At 49.0% G+C, this 20355-nt stretch overlaps 2 protein-coding genes across 2 annotated transcripts in view; one reads left to right on the top strand and one right to left on the bottom strand.

The window, feature by feature from the left end:
* Positions 1–3218, top strand: part of LOC121444592 (UDP-GlcNAc:betaGal beta-1,3-N-acetylglucosaminyltransferase-like protein 1) — a 79990-nt gene extending 76772 nt beyond the window's left edge. Inside the window, exons 12-13 of the mRNA XM_041646433.1 lie at positions 289–405; positions 3103–3218. Of these exons, the coding sequence (XP_041502367.1) occupies positions 289–369 (81 nt within the window). The 3' untranslated portion in view covers positions 370–405; positions 3103–3218. The remainder of the gene's footprint in view (positions 1–288; positions 406–3102) is intronic.
* Positions 3219–3953: 735 nt separating this feature from the next.
* LOC121444590 (tubulin-specific chaperone D-like) overlaps positions 3954–20355 on the bottom strand; it is a 148370-nt gene continuing 131968 nt past the window's right edge. Inside the window, exons 28-39 of the mRNA XM_041646431.1 lie at positions 19351–19442; positions 18465–18605; positions 12817–12900; positions 12036–12194; positions 11823–11961; positions 11456–11577; positions 9838–9915; positions 8146–8235; positions 7524–7611; positions 6792–6901; positions 5401–5485; positions 3954–4091 (exon numbers count right to left, since the gene is read on the bottom strand). Of these exons, the coding sequence (XP_041502365.1) occupies positions 4074–4091; positions 5401–5485; positions 6792–6901; positions 7524–7611; positions 8146–8235; positions 9838–9915; positions 11456–11577; positions 11823–11961; positions 12036–12194; positions 12817–12900; positions 18465–18605; positions 19351–19442 (1206 nt within the window). The 3' untranslated portion in view covers positions 3954–4073. The remainder of the gene's footprint in view (positions 4092–5400; positions 5486–6791; positions 6902–7523; positions 7612–8145; positions 8236–9837; positions 9916–11455; positions 11578–11822; positions 11962–12035; positions 12195–12816; positions 12901–18464; positions 18606–19350; positions 19443–20355) is intronic.

Raw genomic sequence — 20355 nt, 5'->3', positions numbered from 1 at the left:
TGGTAGATCTTGCAGAGATGAGACAAAGTTCCCTGAATAGCAGGAAGGAAAGGTAAACCAGAGAGTGCCTTATCTGCCTTCTGGAGAGGGGCAAGGCCAGACAGCAAGGGCACCTCTCAGTACCTCACCCTACCGGTGGCCAACACCAGTCCTAGCTGCAGCTCTGACTAGCCTTTGGTTTCCCTCTCCCCTAATCAGCAGAGGGAGGGTAAGTGGGCCCAGTCTCAGTCCCTGCAGCAGTCAAGAGCACGAGGAAGCCTGACTGAGCTGGATCTCCTCTCCCCACAGGACCTCACAGGGGGTGCATTTGAAGACAACCTGAAGTCACTGAACTTGCAGGAAGGCCGGGACTTCGTTCATTTCAGCTGAGTTTGCCACCAGGTGTCTGCACTGCACCCACTGCAGGTTCTGAGCCTTGTCTGCTCTACTCCCTTCCACAGACAACTGTCCGTCACTCTCTGCTTCCTCCAGCTCCTCCCCTCACGTTCTGTTCCTTAGTTTTCACCCTTTCATTTCTGCTACATAACTTGAGGTCTTAATCTTCTAAGCACCACTTTAGGCAAATTTCCTGTGTTTGGTAACTTGGACCAACTGGTTTTTTTGTTTGTTTTTTTAGTTTTTCGAGACAGGGTTTCTCTGTAGCTTTGGAGCCTATCCTGGCACTAGCTCTTGTAGACCAGGCTGGCCTCGAACTCACAGAGATCCGCCTGCCTCTGCCTCCCGAGTGCTGGGATTAAAGGCGTGCGCCACCACCGCCCAGCTCCCAACTGTTAATTTTTAAAATACTACTTTACCTTTTAAAAGCAGGAGTCTATATTATCAAAGTTGCTTCTAGGTTCTAGAAATGTCTATTAAGCCAAACTTTTCTTCATTTTTCAAACCATCTGTACTAGCTACTTTTCTCATTAGTGTGACCAAATACCAAACAAGCAGCAAATTCTGGAGGTATATATAGGCTTGTGGTTTGAGGGTGGTATGGTCCGTCAAGGTAGGGAAGGCATTGACGGTAGGCATTGTTCTTCACAGCTGGGACTCTTCACCCTCTCATGTCTTTAGAGAGAGGACCAGGCTCTAAACCCCATCATCCAGCAACCCACGTCTTCACAACAGGCCCTAATTCCCACAGGTGCCACCACCTGGGAGTGAATGATTAAACTCAAGCCTGTCGGGCATTCACATTAAATGATAAGATTTAGCCTCTCAATTTAAGTGCCCATCCCAGATGGTAGGCTGGCTTTGCTCTTCCTGATTTGCTTTGTTACTTACTGAGGTAGTGTCTTACTGTGTAGCCCAGGCTGGCCTTGAACTCTCCCTCCCATCTCCACCTCCTGAGCAGTGGGCTACAGACGTGTGCCCGGCTTAAACATTGTTAGTACATCCACATATGTGCAAGGTTTAAAGCTCTGACATCTTCCTGCTCAAGGAAACGTGGGCATCTCCCTCTCCAAGGCTGAGCCTTCCCAAGTTTTGTCTGTGTCCCTCCAGGTTAGTCTTGTCTTTAGATGGGGACTTGAATGCACTCCCGTTGTGTCAACAATCTCCTTATTGATGTTTGTCACACCTGTCCTTTTTCTCGTCTTTCATGTTAAGACTCTCTCTGCTGCTGCTGTGATACCTTCCTCGGCAGCTCCTGGCGGGTCAGCAGGCTCACCTGGTGTCTGGGTTTCCTACACACCACCCTCACTCAGATCACAGGACTAAGACCCCTTTTCTACCTCACTTGTCCATTTGAAGAAATTTTACCTGTATATTAAACCCCATATTAGCTACCATGCATTTCTCCCTTGCTTGGTATCCTGACGGAAACTGCCTGCATGAGGTCATTTTCTGCTGCTTAAAGCTCACCCACAGAAATCACTGCTTTTCAGCTGGGGATCAGGGATACTCTGACTGCACTGAATACTACAGCCCACTTTCTTGAATGGTAGTTACACTGTGGTAGTCTGAATGTGTTTGGCCCCCAGAAGCTCATAGGGAGTGGCACGATTATGAGGTGTGGCCTTGTTAGAGGCTGGATGGACAGGTGACGCGGGCCTTTAATCCAGACCTTGAGGCTGGTGGTCATATCTTTAATCTGGGCCACACCTTCTTGAGGAAGTGTGTCACTGTGGGGGTAGCCTTGAAGGTTTCATATACTCAGGACACTCACTGCCCAGTGAGTCAGTCAACTTCCTGCTGCCTGCAAGATGTAGGATACTCACCTGTTTCTCCAGCGCCTGCCTGCTTCCTGCCATGAGGGACTGAATCTCTAAACTGTGAGCCCCTGCAGTTATATGTTTTGAGATGCCATAGTCATGGTGTCTCCTCATAGCAATAGTTAACCCCACCGAAGACACACACCATACACATGATTTAGCCAAGCTGACAATTTTTCAGTATAATGCAGATCTTACTGTCTTCCTCAACTCCAATGTCCGCTGGTGAGCTGGTAACCACTGGACTACCATCTGCCTTCTTAACAGTAATTTTACCCACCCAGGGCACCTGGTGCCAGCTCAGATCCCACCCCCACCTCCAAGGACTGGTTGTCGAACCATGAACATTCCTAGTCTGGGAAGCAGGGATACAATATGGACTTACCAGCTGTCCTCCTGGGTAGCTTCTGACCTTGCAGAATTCTGTCTTGAGCTGGGGCCTCATCCATATAGGACCTTTGCTTTTGCTATTTTCTCAGAAGCTCTTCTGTTTTGTTTCCTAATCTGTCTTTTAATTTTTTTTTAGTATAAATATTGCACGTGAGTGTAGTTTCTGCTGAGGCCAAAGATACTGAACTCCCCCGAAAATGAACTTACAGGTGGTTTTATGGGTGCTAGGGATGAGCTCAAGTTGTTTGCAAGATTACTCTTTCTTAACCACTGAGCAAATCTCTCCAGCTCCTATCCTAATCTCTGACCATTTCTACCTCTTAACTTTTTTGCAGGGAGAATTGTTATTTATGGGGAGGGATAGGGTTTCCTATATCCCAGCCCAGCTTAAAATGCTCTGCATGCCTCCTCAGAGATGATCCTTCCAAGTGCTAGGATCCTAGGCACCTACCACCACACCCCGTTTATATGGTGATGGATCATCAACCCAGGGTTTCTTCTGTTTTTGTTGGGACAGGTTTTTCTATGTCATCCTGGAACTCACTATGCAGACCAGACTAGCGTCAAACTCAGAGACCCGCCTGCCTCTGCTGGGATGAAAGGTGTGCACACCATTCCTGGATGTTTCTTCTTCACTCAACGCAGTGAAGACCCAACAAGAGCCAGAGTTCCTTCCATGAGGACAGATTTCCGTCTACCAGTGTTGAGAACACAGCTCGGTAGAGTTCCAGCTTTATTAGGTTTCTTGTGGCCTTTTATCTACTCTGCCCTGCTACCACCAAAATTTCATCCACTAGAAAGAAGCAGGGACATGGCCTTGGGCACACACAGCCTCTATGCTCTCTCTCTCTCTGAGGTTAAAGCTCAATGAGCAACATTCAGCAGGCTCCCAGGCCTCGGATATAGACAGATCAAAGAGGCAGGCATGAGGCTACCACAGCAGGACAGGTAATGTACGTCCTGGGACAGGAAGTGCAAAGGATCCAGGCCCGGGGACCAGAGCTGTCCCATAGTCCCACAGGGACACTGGATTCTGAGGATCTCTTGCTCAGACCATGATAGGACTGCTGGGGACGTGGCTGGCTCAGCATGAGGAGGAGAGAGCTCCTGCCACTGCATGTGCCCAGCACTTCCCACTCCACCAGGGTGTGAGCATCTGCCATGCTACAGAAATCACTAAGTGCCTAAAACCCAGCAAAACACCAGGAGCGGAACCCACGGTGGATCTTCACCTAAGTCCCAGAGATGGAGGCTGGGCTGTATGGAGCATGATTTAATGGGAAGCACATGGTGTTAGGACAGCAGAAGTACGGGCAGACCAGGCCACCAGAGGACAGCATGCATGAAGTCACTGCGCTCTGTGGATGGCCTCCCAGTCCAGCTAGCAGCATGTGCCACCTTTCTCAGGTGTGTGGCACCAAGTTTCCATGATGGTAAAGCTTGTTGTAGAGCCTCGGGGCAGGGCATCCCAGCTAGGCAGGCAACGGTTCAGCTTCCAGGAGCAGGCTGTAAAGATACACAGCAACGTCAGGCTAGTCCCCACCCTCTGATGTATGGCTAAAGGCTGCCATGTCCCAGGATCCTGGCAGGTTGGTGGACAGAGTAGGTTGCTAAATGTTCTTTCCATTGATAGGGAACTTTGAAGTATGTGAATGAACAGAGTTGAAAAACTCAAGTTCGCTCTCCATATAGGAGACTGAGACTACATCCTGGCTCCCCAAGGGGGAGGCCCTGGGAGAACTCAGGCACACAAACCCAGCATAGCACACACAAGAGAGGGAAAGAACAAAATCCTTTCCAGCATGCGAGGTAACAGGAGCTCAGGGTTTAAAGCTAGATCATCAAAGCAAAGCAAACAGGAAAAACAGTAGCTGACTGTCAAGACTGTGTCAGCTAAATACCAAGGCCTCAGGGTTAGGGCAAGCCCGGCTCAGAGGTCAAGGTCAGGGATGAGGCAGTAGGCAGGGAAAGGGTGCTGGCCCCAGGGTAATCAGGGACAGAAGAATAGAACAGTGAACAAGTTAGCAGGATGGGAAATGAAATCCAGATAAAGAAACTGTAAACAGGAAGGTCAAATAGGAAACAGAGACTATGAACATAAACTTGTCAGTAATTAGAGTAAACATGAAACACTAATTAATAAAGACCTGTAAATGACACAAAGGCATAATTTACTGTACAGAAGACAAGCTAACCAGATGTCACCACTAACAGAGGCAGAGGGGATGTCAAGTGTAGGAACACCTAGTTAATAACAGCTCCAGAGTGCACCCCCCAAAGTTCAGACATAATTAAAGGACAGCCGAGACAAACGCAAACACTGCTTCGTCAGTACTGATTGGAGTAAGACGACAGAATCCCCACCATGGGGGCCTGCAGCAAGGTAGGAAAGTCATCTCTGTCAGGCACACCTGAACTGTCTTCTAGGAAGGGATGTATCCCACCGGCCAGGAAAAGCCCAAGGGTGGAGAAGGACTGGCTGACTGGAATGTTCCTCTGTCCCTGACTCACCTAGGACTCCAGCATGAGGCTGGGCTTCTGAAGGCTTGGGTTCTATAAGGGCAGGGAGCCCATGTCCTACGCCACAGCTAACATCCGACAGCAGCTTCCACAGCCAAGCACAGGCAATCAAGAGGACTGAGGCCCCAGTGGGACAGAAGTCCAGGGAGACACGGAAGCCTGAGGGGACAGGTGTCCTCAGAGTACATCCAGGCAGGGATGATAAGAGAACGGACTGTGGGACCCGGTTTACTTTAGACAGGAGCTCAGAACAGCAGACAGCACAGGCCCCATGTATCCTCAGAATACTTGTTACCTTTGTAGCCAGCTGGGGTCTGGGCACACCAAGGAGGTCACACAGGTGATTCCGCTGCCCTCTTACAACTGGAAGCTCTGCGTCCCTGGGGAGTAAAGCATTTGAGTCCCCGAAGCCAACATGGTTCAGTTTCTTCCCCCAGAGTAGATACCAGGGCCCATACCCTGTTCTAGGAACATACAGAAGAGACGTGACCTCAGGCTAAGAGGCTTCTGCATCTTCATTAGAACGCAGATGCTGTTGATTTCATTGAATAGAAAGGTACAAAGCATGTTTTGTAAGGGTTAGTAAAAATAGTCCTCTGTAAACCAGGTGTCATATTCTTCAGAGTTCCTAACACCCATGTAGGGCAACTCACAACCACCTGTAACCCCGGCTCTAGGGGGATTTGGACATCTTTTTTTGGCCTCGGCAGGCAACTGCACTCACATATGCAAGCCCTGACACATGCATACACAAAGTTCTCCCTCCCTCTCTGCTGTCCTTTCTCAAGATGAGTGTTTTAGGAAGTTGGAAGCAATGCCCATTGCTTCCACAATGGAAGCAGTGTCTCATCAGAAGGCACCGTGCTAAGTTTCTACTGACAGCAAAGACCTTGAAATGCATTCTGGCCTTCCAGGCCCCCACAGCTCTCACCGAGGCAGGAAGGCCACATCCTAGCATGAGCTCCTATGGAGATCGCTGTTCTGGGGAGCATGCATGAATATACATCACAAACCCTCACTTGCTACCACCCCAACAGACCTGCCAGCATTTGAGATCAGCAATACCCCTCTCCATCAGTCTGAGTGGACAGTGTCCGCAGTAGCAGTAACTTGGCCTACCTGGCTGTGCCTCCCAAATAGTATATCTGCTACAGGGGACAAGTCAGCTTGGTAGTACATACATATGTGACTATGAGCAGCTGTATGTATGTAATCATGTATGCAAACATGTATATGAATGTGTACAGTGCCTGGATCACAGGTCATATAAGGTAACTGCTTCCAGGCTCAGGCTGGAATGTCTGAGAATCACACCCACAGGCTGTACACCCCACCACCACCATCTCCTCTCCACTTCTTGACTTTGAAGACAAGTCTCTAAGGCCATTAAAACAGGAAAGATCACAGGGCAGTAGGAAAATAAAAGTTGCTAACTGACACCCACTTGGTGGCATCCTGATGACCCTGTATTCGAGTTACTGAAGAACACCAGCTTCTGAGCCACTCTGCCCACCTTGCTTACAAGAGAAAAGCAGTCACACATTAAACATTTTCCTGAAGCTCCCAGGATGTGTCTGTCCTCAGCCCTATGTGAAGCTATTGAGGGTTAGAAATGTCTCCCCTCTTTCCATCAGAAGCTAGGGGGACAGGAGAGAAGTGGCAGCAGCTCAGGCAGCCCCTACTTACCAGGCTGTGTCACTGAGCACAGACATGACGTCATCAAGCACGCCTGCATCCACCAAGTCACTATAGGTGAGCACCATCTCGTACAGCTGGCTTGCTGTGGCCTTCCGGATCTGGGACAAGAACAGCAGGTCAACAAGAGGAAAACCCATCACCACTGGGAAATGAATCTGGCCACAGCCCAGACACTTCTGCCATCACAGACATGCAGCAGAAGGAAGATCAGCAGCCTCTGTCAGAAGGGACTCCTGCCTGGGATCCGTCCCTCTTGCTAGTGTCCTGTGACAAACTGCTTCAGATGGCCTTGTCTACCCTGTAATGTGCCTTTTTGAGGGTGAGCGGTGGGCCATCCCACTCTACCTCAAAAAAAAAAAAAAAAAAAAAAAACCTACTGTCCTTTGCAGAAATTCCCTGACTACTTAGGGGAGAAATTTCCCTTTTGGGATACTTAGAGAGTTCTTGGGTAGGAGGGGAATCCTAACCCTAGGCTGTTGACACCCCACCCTCAGCAATGCTTCCTTATGCTCACCCTGCCCGGTACCAGCACCCACGTTGCTTTCATACGAACGCCAGCCACTTGACTACCATGACCCAGGGCTGCCTACGCCTGGAAACCATCTCACCCCTGTGTTTACTTCTAAACCTACTTCAAAGTTACACCAACACACACTCGTCTAAAGGCCATACATGAGCACAGACCTTTAGATGGCCTTGAGGTGGGGCGGACACACTCACCACAGGGAAGGGGTGGCCAAGGAGGATGAACAGCTGCAGAAGGACCTTCTGTCGCACATCACCATTGAACTGCACCATCCCACAGAGCCTGCAGAAAGCCCACAGGGGACATGGAGCCGTGCCATACTCATGTTACCCAAGGACCCAAGACACATCTGAGACCCAACAAGTACACAGCATAAACCTTGAGCCATGTGTTAATGTGTGTGCACCTATATACACACCTGTGTGTTGTGTGCTAGTGCGCTCCCATGTGGTATATGGTCATGTATCCAAGTGTGCACTGTATACTAATGTGTTCCCATGTACTTGCCTATACATAATGAGATCTTTGTGTTAGCATGTGCCTGTGTGTATCTATCAGATTGCCTACACATGAACAGTGTTCTGTGCCAGTGTGTACTTGCCCAGATGCCTGAACTGGCATAGTTGTATTCACATTCCTTGGGCATGTGAGAGGTAGAGCTTTCCTGCAGGTTGACCCTCCAGACTCACAGCAATCATCTGACTTTTCCCTTCCTCACTGAACACTCCAACAGTCCATATTTTAAACAGCTTTGTGATCAAAATTGTATTTCCCACCAAGTCCCTCCATCTCCACCCAGGAGCACTTAAAACTCACACTGCAATGCTCGCCCGAAGCTTCTGGACATCTTTTGACTTCCTGATTTCTTCCTTACAAAGTGTGAGCAACTTCACACAGAAGGGGTGGCTTGAAGGGGAAAACAGTATTGTAAGTAGGTCTTTACAGGAATACAGAGCAGTATGGTTCATGCTCTACTGGCATCCAGTGTGCTGTTGGTACCAAGTAACCTGAAGGTCGGCTTGCTCAACAGATGCTGTGCCATGTGGCATCAACCACTTTCTTTCATTCCCAACACACACAGCAGAGAACAGCTATCCTATCTCACTACTGGTGAGATATGCCATCACCCACCTTACCCATGGTATTCAACACCTGGGCAGGCAGGCCCAGCACAGCTATGGTATGACCATATCCAAGTGACCCACCCAACAGAAGACCCTACCAGCAGGTACTATTCATGGAAAGAAGCCATAGGAGGGGTCCTAGTCATCCCCAATGACCTTGATACTGGGCTACCACACCAGGCTAGTCCATGACAGTTAATTCCCAGGTCAACCCTGGTATGAAGAGAATGCTGCCGTACCCTGGGACTTTGATCCAGATCTCAGTCCTTCCCTGACTAGCTCTCTAAAATACATCCTCAGTTGGTCTTCCTCTGGGACTCAAGCAATTCTATTGCTCTTCTAGACTTAAAGGTCCCACACGCCACAGACTCTGTGGTCCCAATGGTCCCAATCCAGGTCTACACTGAACTTGGTCATCTCCAGCATTCCTGAAAGACTCCTGAGCTAATCCACCAGGCATGAGCCTCCCGTGGTTGGTGTCTAATGAACGTCTCGGCTCTGCCTGTCTGAGTGGGGTGACATGGCTTCCTGGCCACACCTGGTATTCTGAAAGATTTCTGTTGTGGAAAGACACACACCAGCCATAACGTTTTCCGGCTGCTATGGCTCCCTCACACTCACATCTGTTGGCGTCATGCCCCTGGATCAGCCACAGTCTGGCGCCCTCTCAGGCCTGACCTGATCAAGTCAGTTACTACTCGCACCTGAACACATTCTCAACATGACACCAGCCTGATGCCCATACAGCACAGACCTTCTGGGGGGGGGGGGCAGAAAATAGAAAGCAAATAGCAATGAGCAAAGGAGACCAGTCTAGACCCAGTGGATTTGAATCCACCACCAGTTAACTTAAAAGGAAAATTCAAAGCTCCAGGCAGTTTCTAAGGAACTTAGCTTTCATTTGGTGAAGACCACAAGGCAAAAATGAGCACAAAAGTATCATCCACTCAGGAAGGCAGCCTGGCACCTACGTGGTTCCAGGGCTTCGAGACATCATGCAGCTGGACTGTCTGCTCCTCTGGACAAGAGGCAGAGGAACCACAGACAGCAGGAAGCAGCATTCGTGCCCTATGTCCCATAGCCTCTGTCCCGCTATGATGGGCTCAGGCACACTCCTGGGCCCCAAAACACAGCCCACAGACTGTTCTATTTCCATCCAGTCCTTATCACACCTCAGGTTCCGTCAGCTTCCAGACCTCTCTGCCTGCCTGCCCTAGTAAGTGGACTACCCTCACCTGTCCAAGTCTACCTTCCTACCTGGGTAACAGTGAAGCTAGCCTGAGCAACACAGCAAGGTACCAAAACAATAAATACATTTTTTTTTTTTTAAATTTGGGCAACTAGGTTTCACCAGATAGGGAGCATTAAGCAAGCAGATACTTACTTCTCCTCAGCAGTAAAGATGTCGAAGCACCCATTGGACAGCAGCTGGTCCAGCATTTTCAGCAGTGATACAGACACCCTGAGAGGACAAGATAAGCAAACATGAGACTCACACAAGCACCCAAGAACTATGAGCCACCCATGCGAGGGACAGGCAAATGCCACTGACAAGTTAAAAAAACAAAGCAAAACACAAACCCTGAACACCATGGCTCTTCCTAGATGAGTCTAGAGTCAAGACAGCCTTGCCACATTCTTAAGGACAGACACACCAGCATTATAATTCTTACAGAAAGCCAGGATGACTATGGGAAGTAAGAATAAAGCAGGAGCCAACGTGGCTCCTTTCAGGGCTTACCTAAAGCAAAGGTAAGAACAGAGCTGCTGACGTAAAGATGTACAGACGGCCAGGTAAAGTCCAGCATCACCTGTACACCTGATGGTTTTGACAAGGCGCAAAGCCAGGACAGTGAGCAGTCCAGCAGGCTGTGCTGGACAGCTAGACAACTGGACAGTCATTTGCAAAATTAAACAAAGCACTCACAAAACTATCTCAAAACAAACCATAGGGCTAAAGATAGAACCTAAAGCTGAAGCTTCTGGACGAGAGGAGCTCTCTAGGACCTCCAGATTAGGCAAAGATTTCTCAGCAACAACACTAGCTCACTGAAGCACACGGCAGGTGAGAGGTGGCTCCTTCAAACCACAGACCTAACAAGGACTTGCCTGGTCCAGTGAAGGCATCAAAACCAGGGAGGAGGAAAACCCAACTAAACAGCTGTGGTGTCAGGGAAGGCACACCTCAGACTCTAAGAGGGCGGCTGAGTGTCAAACAGAATAGCCACCCGAGAGGCTGACCACACCATTGCTGGTGAGACATGGAACAGACGGGACCAGCAGTTTCAGAGAAGTTAACAACTGACATGGCCCCACAGTCCATCATACAGTGTGTACCCAAGAAAAGGGGGTGTGCATCCACAGAGATCCATTCCTGCATGTCCACTGCAGTTGTCTGCAAGGCCTGGAACATGAAATGCCCAAAAAGTGAGTCAGCTCAACAAGAGGACGGACAGACAGATGGGGTGATGACACTGCCTGCCTGTTTAAATGGAATGACACAAAAGGCCACCTCGACTTAAGGTGATAGCAGATCAGTGGCTGCCAGAGTGGACGGCTGGGAGAGCTCTGGGGCAGGAGGAACAAGAAAGGTTTCGCACACCCACAGGAACCACCCCACATACTTCATGGGTTGCCTTTCCGGTTTCTTATATTCTCGATGAGGTTATTACAGACAAGAAAAGTCAGGGAATATTCCTACAGACTAGAACCTCATCCCACTTCACATGTTATCTGGCATCTGCACACGCACACAGAAAAGCTCATTTTCCTGCCTTGAGGGAGAGGGATTGTAGGAGGTGAGTGCCAAGAACCGGTGAGGCCCAGAGATGAATGCTGGGGTTCACTGAAGTTACTGAAGGGAGCCAGCAGGGCCTGACAGTGTGCTGGGCCCTGCTCCTCACCTACTAACTGTGACCATGTGTCCCAGGGAAACCTGGGCTCTGTGGAAATAGGATTGGGGCACAGGCACCATGACCTCCCAGCCTCAAGATATCCCTCACCTGTCATTCAAGAGGTTGTCCTCAAAGACCTTCAGGAGGGTCCCACTGAAGCTCTCCAGGAGTTGAGCATCCTTCTGAATCCTCTTCATGTACTCAAAGAGGCTCTGTGTAGAATACCTGACCTAAAACCCGAAACGTAGTACTGAGGCACAGCATGGCTAGTTTTTCCCTTGGTCCCCCAAGGCTACGTCAACGACAGTAAATGCTTAGGACCAAACAGAAACAACTGCAAACTACAAAGACATGAGGGCCTTCCAGGTGCTGGGCTGTTATGACTGAGCATGTGCAGTGCACACATCTAAGGACAGAACCCTCTGGAAGGAGTCCCCTGGATCCCCTTGTCCTGCACAGCCCGATACCTCCTTACCGTAGAAGCCGTCAAACCACCAACAGACACGGCCAGCCCCAGCAGGACATGGTATCTGTAGGTGGGCAGTTCCAAGAGCTGGGTGATGAGAGGGAAGGCCTGGGAAGGTGCATTCCAGTTCACAGAGGCCACGTCAGACCTGAAAGAAAGCGATTTCCTCAAGGCCACGCTTGGAGGGGCTGGGCTGCAAAGGGGATCCGTACCTGACAGTACCTGGGGAACAGGCTTTCCAGTTCTCTGCGGTGGGGAACATGGGGAATGGGAGGGCTGTCGAAGTGCAATAGAGTCAGGAACACCTGGGCGGCATGGGCACGGAACCGATCAATCTTCTCGCTTGCCTGCTGGGCAACGCAACACATGACGCGCTCACAGCTGCAAACAGGACACGTGTCTTAGTTAGGGTTTTTATTGCTGTGATAAAACACCATGACTAAAAGCAATTTGGGTAGAAAAGGGTTTATTTCCACTTGTAATTCTCAGGTTATACTCCATCACTACAGGAAGTCAGGACAAGAACTTAAGGCTGGTGGCAGAACAAAGGCAGAAGTCATGGAGGAATGCTGCTTACTGGCTTGCATGCCTTGCTCAGCCTTTCTTATACAACTCAGGTCAACAACAACAACAAAACAGAAAATAACAACAACAAAAAGCCAGAACAGTAGAACTCCAGGCCTCAGCAGTGTGGCAGAAGAGGTTGAGAATCACCGGGGCTGGATCAAATGATGGTGGCCCCTCCTGGCCGGAATCTCGGCTACAGAACCGGAGTTCAGAGACCACCACAGTCTCACTCTCTGAAGCTGGCTGCCAAACAGGCCAGATCAAAGGAAGTCCTGGTACAGGGGTAGGGGGGTGGGTATCCTGTCCTGGGGACATGCAACAGGAGGAGGCCCCTGGCCATGGCCCACAAACTGTGGAGGGGCAGACAGAGGTCAGAGAAGCTACTCTGAGAAGGGATAAAGACACAGGGCAGCCCCTGCGGTCCTCGGATACTCACATGTGGGCCTCAATCAGCTGCGGCTCTGTCCGTACCAGCAGAAGTATCAAGTCCATGAGGCTCGTCATGGCAGCTTCCCGGACCCTGTGAATAAGGAGATAGAGGAAGGTCAATCCAGGACAGGGATTCAAGCCCTGGTCCCATCAAACACATCCATCGGGTCCTGTGAGAACAGTCTACAAGGAGCCCATGAGGGGGAAAAAGTCTTGAGACACCCAGTGACCACACACAAGCTTGGTTCCAGAAGGCCCAAACACAGGGAAAGTTTCAGAGATTACAGAAATCCCACTTCAGTGTAAACCATCAGAGAAACCCAATGCCGGCAGCTGGCAGTCTTTATTTAAATCCCTTGACTGGAGAATGAGGGACGTGCTCTCGCTCATACTGTCAAGCAAGAGGGCTCATTCTTAGCATCTGAAGACAGACTGGACAAGTCTCAGCAGGGCCTAAGACATGTGCACACATCATCGAAGCAGCTACTTCCCACAGCCTCCTCTTCTGTGAAGCTGGCCGCTGTAGTCTCTCTGCACAAGGCTGGCGCTTCTTGTTCTCACCAGAGAGCAACCAACATTCATACCCATTCTAGACTTTCCTTCTTGCTAAACAGAGCTGTCATTAATTCATATCGAAGAAAAAAAAATTGATCTAATTCCAGAGCAAAAGTAGCCATTTAAACTGGGATACAGGTGCATTCAGTGAGTCAGGAAAGGAAGAAATAAACCCTCAGGCTTAGGGTCATCTCTGCCTCAATCAAACTCTATGGGGCTTGTACCAGGTTCCCTCTGAGGCCCATGGGCCCTTCTGAGGGGAACTTGCAGACAGCAGTGCAGGCCAGGGTTCCAGGGGACTCCTCAAAGTCAGGTGAGGGTCAATGGACACAAAGTTAGCCTGGGGATGTAGTGAGCTACAGGGACATGGGTGCATATCAACAAGGGATGCCACGGGACATAGGGAAGGAGATCTGCAGAGCATGCTGGGATGAAATGGGGTACATCTGCAAAGAATGCCAGGGAATGGGGGAGACCTGCAGAAAGTACCATGGGACACAGGGGCATGATTGTAAAGTATGCCAGGGGACACGGGGAAGTCTGGAAAGTGCCTAGGTCTAGGTGCACAGTTAGAAAGCACACACAGACCTTTCATGGTGCCTGCCATCTCTGAAGCTGTGATGCACAGGGTGAGGCTCCAAACAATACAGCAGAAACCAGCAAAAGGACAAGCTGTGCTTGCCAAGCACATGAACAGGGGAAAGAACTGAGTCCTGAGCCTCAGAGGACCACTGGCAGAGCCCTGGGGCAAGGGAAAAAAAATCACATCCCAGATAAGCTCCTGGGAGCAAGGGCAACTGCATAAAGCCATTGTCATGGAGCCCAGTCTATACGGCCAGGTCTGTCCAGACTTGGCCACCTCTCTCTGTGAAGCCCTTCCACTCTGTGACCTGAAAACATAGTAGACAGCAGTGTATTTGGCTGGCCATTATCACTACCTGCTAAAAGAAAACTATATAGCCCTACAATTTAACCCACAACATAGAAAATCCAGTTAAGAATTTCAAGTGAATAAAACCTAACAAATGCCAAAATAACAGGAGCAACAAAAAGAGACTGACCAAAGGTACAGTCTTTACAATAACTGTATCTGAAAAATATGAAAATAGAGAAAAGTAAATGAAAAAGACAGAATTTCAAAAACAATTAGAACCTCTGAGAAAGTCAAGGTGTATGTGTCACTATGTGCCTGTAGGGTTCCCTCCTACGGAAGTTTGAGTCGAGCCTCCCAGTACCATGAAAGCTGGTCCTCAGGGAGGAGGCCTCTGAGCCCCATGTCTGAAACGCACGATGTCTTTAGCAATAGGGACTTACCTTCTACATCTGGGAGACAACCAAGGGCACTAACTAGTAACAGCCTGCAATGTTTTAGGACTCCCTTGGACAATCCTAACCAACCCAAAAGAGGGCTTCTCATGAGTTGTTAGGGTTTTTATTAGATGGTCTTTGGCTCTCTAAGAGGGAGCACGGTCAGCCCAGATGGAAAAACTTTATTTAAAATACACACATGTGTTTATACACCAGCTTACATGTACTATAAGTGTTTTGTACAATTCCATATGACTTCTTCAGACTCCTTATTATTATTTTACCCTCCTCCTTCTGTGTGGGAAACTAACTGTTCTCTAAGTTGACCTAAGACCTGTTCAGTAAGAGGGAAATCATACCTTATACTAGAAGCCCAGTCAACCCTCTAGGATTTGTGAAGTCATGGCTCTTGGAGGAGAACCCACAACCGCCACCACAATACTGACCCAGCATAATCCCTAACTTCAGTCTAAGCATTTGTCCCTGTACCCACAGAGAAGTGTAGTCCCCACCCTCATCAGGGAAACTTCTCTTTGCAATGGTCAGAGATCTTCAGAGAAAGCCACAACCAATCAAAAGGCAGAGCTGTGGAGCCCCAGCCCCAACTCACACATCCGCAATATAAGCAGCTAAGCCGCAGGGATCACTGTAGAAGAGGAGGCAGAAAGACTGTCACCAACATTACTGCCTAAAGCTGAGCTGAACAAAGACAACAGACATGGTAACGTGGTGTGGGAAGTCCTTCTGTATAGGTGGTGCTTTTATTGGTTAATAAAGAAGCTTCTTTTGGCCAATGGCTTAACAGAATATAGCCAGGCTGGAAGAGATATAGAGAGAGAGTAGGCAGAGTCAGGGGGAAGCCATGCAGCCCCCCATAGGAGACAGATACCTCCGCTGGAGCCTGCCAAAACTTTGCTGGTAGGTCACAACCTCGTGGTGATGCATAGATTAATGGAGATGGGTTAGCTGAGGATATATGAGCTAGCTAGCAATATGCTTAAACTGTTGGCCAAACAGTGTTGCAAATATTATAGTTTCTGAGTGATTATTTCGGGTCTAAGCAGCCGGGAACAAATGAGCCATCTCTGACAACAAACACAGATTGAGGTGGGCAAAGCCTCAACTCTACATGAACTACTAAGGAATTTGGAGAGTGGGAGAAATACACACACACACACATACACACACACACACACACACACACACACACGGTGCATAACAACAACCAATGAAAAAAGGAAGCCATGAATTTGAAAGAGCAAAGAGCGGGGTATATGGGAGTTTGGAGAGAGGAAGGAAAGGGGAGAAATGATGTACTAAAAGAAAAAAATTTAAAAAGAATGTCTGGTTCCATCAGTTGCTGGATGAAGGTTCTATGGTGATATTTAAGATATTCATCAGTCTGACTACAGGGCAAGTCAAGATCGGGCCCCCTCTCCTCTACTGCTTAGGGTCTTAGCTAGAGTCATCCTTGTGGATTCCTGGGAATTTCTCTAGAGCCAGGTTTCTTGCTAACCCTATAAAGGCTCCCTCAATCAAGATATCTCTTTCCTTGTTCTCATCTCTGTCCTTCCTCCTTCTCGACTATCTCATTCCTGAAGTTCTCCTCACCCCTCCTCTTCTCCCCCCATCCCCATGCTCCCAATTTTGTCAGGCAGTCTTGTCTGATGGGAACAGAGGCAGAGACCCATATTAGAGCACTGGACTGAGCAACCAAAGTCCAGTTGAAGAGTGGGAGGAGTGAGAACACGAGCAAAGACATCAAGACGATGATGGGTTCACCCACTGAAACAGTCTACCTGAGCTAATGGGAGCTCACCAACTCCAGCCAGACTGGGAAGAAACAAGCATAGGACCAAACTAGTCCCTCTGATTGTGGTTGACAGTTGCATGGCTGGGGCAGACTGAGGGGCCACTGGCAGTAGCACCAGGATTTATCCCTACTGCATGTACTGGCTTTTTGGGAACCTATTCTCTTTGGATGTATACCCTGCTCAGCCTAGATAGAGTCAGTTATAAAAGCAGTAACAACTGCTGGGGAGAGGAAACTCTTCAGCTGGAGAGATGCGTACAAGTAGGGCAGAGGTCTCCAGAGACTTCTGTGAGCTGTCTCCCCTGCTAGGGAGTGCCTTTGAGTCACCCGTGTGTAAGTAACTCCTACTTCAGGAGACTGACTGGCTCACCACGCTAGACTTGGGTGGGATTGTTCTTCGGCCTGTATTCAGTGCCTTACACTGGGTAAATAGATGATTGTTCACACCTTCCATGGAAAAGACACACAGTGCTCACCATTCTTCTGTCTTGAACTTCAAGAAGGAATCCAGGTGAACTAGGTCTTTTGGGAGTCTAGGAGCCTCAGAGAAGAAGCCTAGGACCTGACAATATTTATCGTAGAACCAAGTCATCAGCTCCATGTGGGCTAGGTTCACAATGCCACCTTAGGCCCTGTCTGCTACCTAGCCTGTAGTACATTCTGGAAGGGTCTGGACAACAAAACATGTCCAAGGCGCTCCAGCCCACATGACATGCCACAACCAAGACGACAGATCCTTCTCAAGGAGAAAGACAACCAGGAGCAAGAAATCTCCGGCAAAGCAAGATGGCCATTGTCAATGAGGAACCCTTGAGGTCAGACCAAAGGAGCCGTTTCTCATGGACATCTTGCCAAGAGACACTACAGGGAAGCAGCCTTGTAGCTGAAAAGCCACACTCAGCTGTGCCAGGGAAGACCTTGGCATTGTGGGAAACGGCCAGGGGGTCCCTCAAAGTCTCCATTCTCCAGGCTCTGATGAGACTGATGTCAGCACAGGAAAACCTGTCTATGTAGACATCTATATCTACATGGATATGTTCAGACAGCTCAGTCCATGACAGCTGACGGACCTGAAGGGAGCTGTCCTAGGGAAGAGGAAGATAAGCTTGCAATGAAGGAGCATACAGGAAATGCCAGCAAAGATCCAGTGCAAACACAAATTAATGATCAATGTAACATGAAATTAAAAATATTAAATGAGCTTAATAGTAGAGAAATAAAGGGAGAATCACTAGCAAAGCAGACTATATAGCATTTATACAGCTAAAGAAGAGCAGCAACAACAGAAAGTTGTACAAAACGAAGAAACCTTCAGGATCTGTTTGGTATGTGACGGGTGCTCGAGTTTCTGGAATACGAGGACATGGGGGATCTCCAAAATGATCTGTAAAGTGGGGTAACCAGCTACGAAATAGGATGTAAGAAGAAACAACTAGCTGGGCACCCAGAATGAAAGGAGGGGAAAATGAAGAGGCAAGAAGAACAAGTTAGAAAGTAATATCTGAAACATCCTATGTAAAGGATAACATGTTCTCTCCATGTTCTGATCCCAATCAAGACAGCATCTTTTACGAGCTCCTTCTGAACTCTTTACCATCATTGCCTAAGGCCAGGAGGTATGAGGGGGTATGAGTGGGTACGAGGGGGTGTGAGGGACTGTGAGGGGGTACGAGGGGGTGTGAGGCACCCGGTAGAGCTGCTGACTCAGACAGCAGCAGCCTTGTTCTCTCCCTCGCAAGGTGCTGCAACCTGGGCAGGAAACTTGCCCTACAGGAGGAGAAAGGGAAGATGACCGTGCAGACTAAAGAACTATGGATATCTGAGCAGCAGAAGAGGGCTCGCCTGAGACGTCAGTACAGACCGTTGCTATGAGCGTTTCTAGCATGACTTAATGCCTATTGTTTCAATCCTGGGTACCTCAGGATGCCATGCCCTCCCCTATCTCAGAAGAGAAGTCAGTGTACAAACACTGTCCTTACCAGGCTCCCACATCCCCTCTGCTGTCTGTGGTATAATCGTTCATGCAGTCCAGCAACGCAGTGTAAACCTCGGAAATGTTCTCTCTGCACACGACTTCATCTGGAGGGCCCTCTGCTTTCACGCCAACCGTCTGGCAAACTCTGAAATTAAGATATGCATGTCTGTGAGCTCATCCTTCACATTACAATGGCCTGGGGTGTCTTGCTGCAGGGAACACCTGGCATGGCACAGGAGCCCCAGGCAGACTTCAGGGCCCAGGGCACCCTTCCCACTGCAGATACGGAATGGTGCTCACTGTGAAGTCACCTTCACTGCCCCACAATCTACAAGGTAGCTGGCTCTTTCTCTCTTCCACCCCAATAAAAAGGATAATGCTGCTTTGAGAAGTCAAGACTGAATGGGCTTGCAGAACCACAGGGAGCCAGAGAAGGCAGACAAGGCCCTCACACTGCATCTACAGACAGAAGTCACTAAGACACAGGGTTCAGGCATTGCTCCCTTTGTCAGCCTCAAGCTGAGGCACGATCCCCAACTCTTCATCCATTTTGTTTGTTAATTTAGCAGTATTGGGCATAGAACCCATGGCCTTGTACATGCTAAACAAGCACTCTAACCCTTGGCTATTCCCAAAGCCAGCACAATGCTTTGGTTTGTGTGTGTGTGGTTTAAGGCTTCAATGTTACCATGGCTGGCCTCAAACTGCTGTTCCTCAGCTTCTGAGGTGGCTTTCAAATGAAGATACAAATGTTCCCTGACAATGCTCTAGAGGGGGAGAATTAGAAAGCAATAACAAAGCAGCTCTATACATTTCTGCTCTCTGCTAGCTAGCATGGCAGGTAATCCTTGTGGTGCTTGTTGGTGCCCACCTGCCAGGCCAGGGCTCACCTTGAGATTGCCTTCAAACCGTCTCTCCTGGCCTCAGCAAAGCTCACATCCTTGGGAGAAGTACGGGTGACTGTTCTTAGACCTGTGAGAACCTGAGGGCAAAAAAGTCCCCCAAATCAGTAAATAAGTATCAGCTACAAAGTAAACATGTTTTTTAGAGACAGTCTCCATAAGCTTGCAAACCCTCCTGTCTCACTATCCTAAGTGCTGTGTGCACCACCAGACGTGGCTGTCAGCACACTTCTGTTTCGGACAGAGATGTGGCTCTGGAGCCACGGACACAGCAGCCATGGGTGGGGCTTGCCAGGAAGTTCACGATTCAGTTTCTGGAAGAAAGTTTGAAAAGAGATCCCATAGCCTCCCATCTGCTGCACCCGAACTCCAGCACCTGCTATGAATCTGCCTCATCCCTACAGGAGATTCCTCTCTATTGTTCCCATCTTGGACAGGGGATAGCTGACATTCTAGATCTCAACAATAAATGAGCAATTATAGTTTTATGTTTTCTCCTACCCACTGCCCTCGACCAGCGAACATGCGCACATGTGTGTGTACACAATCATACATGCTACAGCCTGTGTGTGGAAATTAGAGGGCAACTTGGTGGAGCTGGTTCTCTCTACCTTTATGCAGGTCCTAGGGATCAAACTTGGGTCACCAGGCTTGCCGGAAAGTGATTTTATTCACTGAGCCACCTTGTAGGCCCAGGGCTATTACTTCGTAAACTGATAGTTCAGTTCTAAAATCTTTGTTTATCCACATTTCAAGTGAATAAACCCCAGGGTGAGTTCAGTTATTACAACAGCTATACTCGGCTTTGTACAGGGTTCAAGGGCCTACTTGTCACATCATCAGAACTGCCTGATCCCACAGGAGGAAAGAGAACCAGTATACATAGAAGCAAACATGGAGTGTGTGTCTTACTGCATCCCAGCTTGTGTGGCAGGCAGCAGGGGCAGACAGAGTAAGAGCACCTGGGGGAGGAGGTGTTGGTAGGACCAAGCC

Source organism: Microtus oregoni, unplaced genomic scaffold (genome assembly GCF_018167655.1).
Source record: "Microtus oregoni isolate MIOR12 unplaced genomic scaffold, Mior012 000134F_ref0000037, whole genome shotgun sequence".
NCBI classification, from domain to species: Eukaryota; Metazoa; Chordata; class Mammalia; order Rodentia; family Cricetidae; genus Microtus; species Microtus oregoni.
This window is presented reverse-complemented; position numbering and strand designations above follow the sequence as displayed.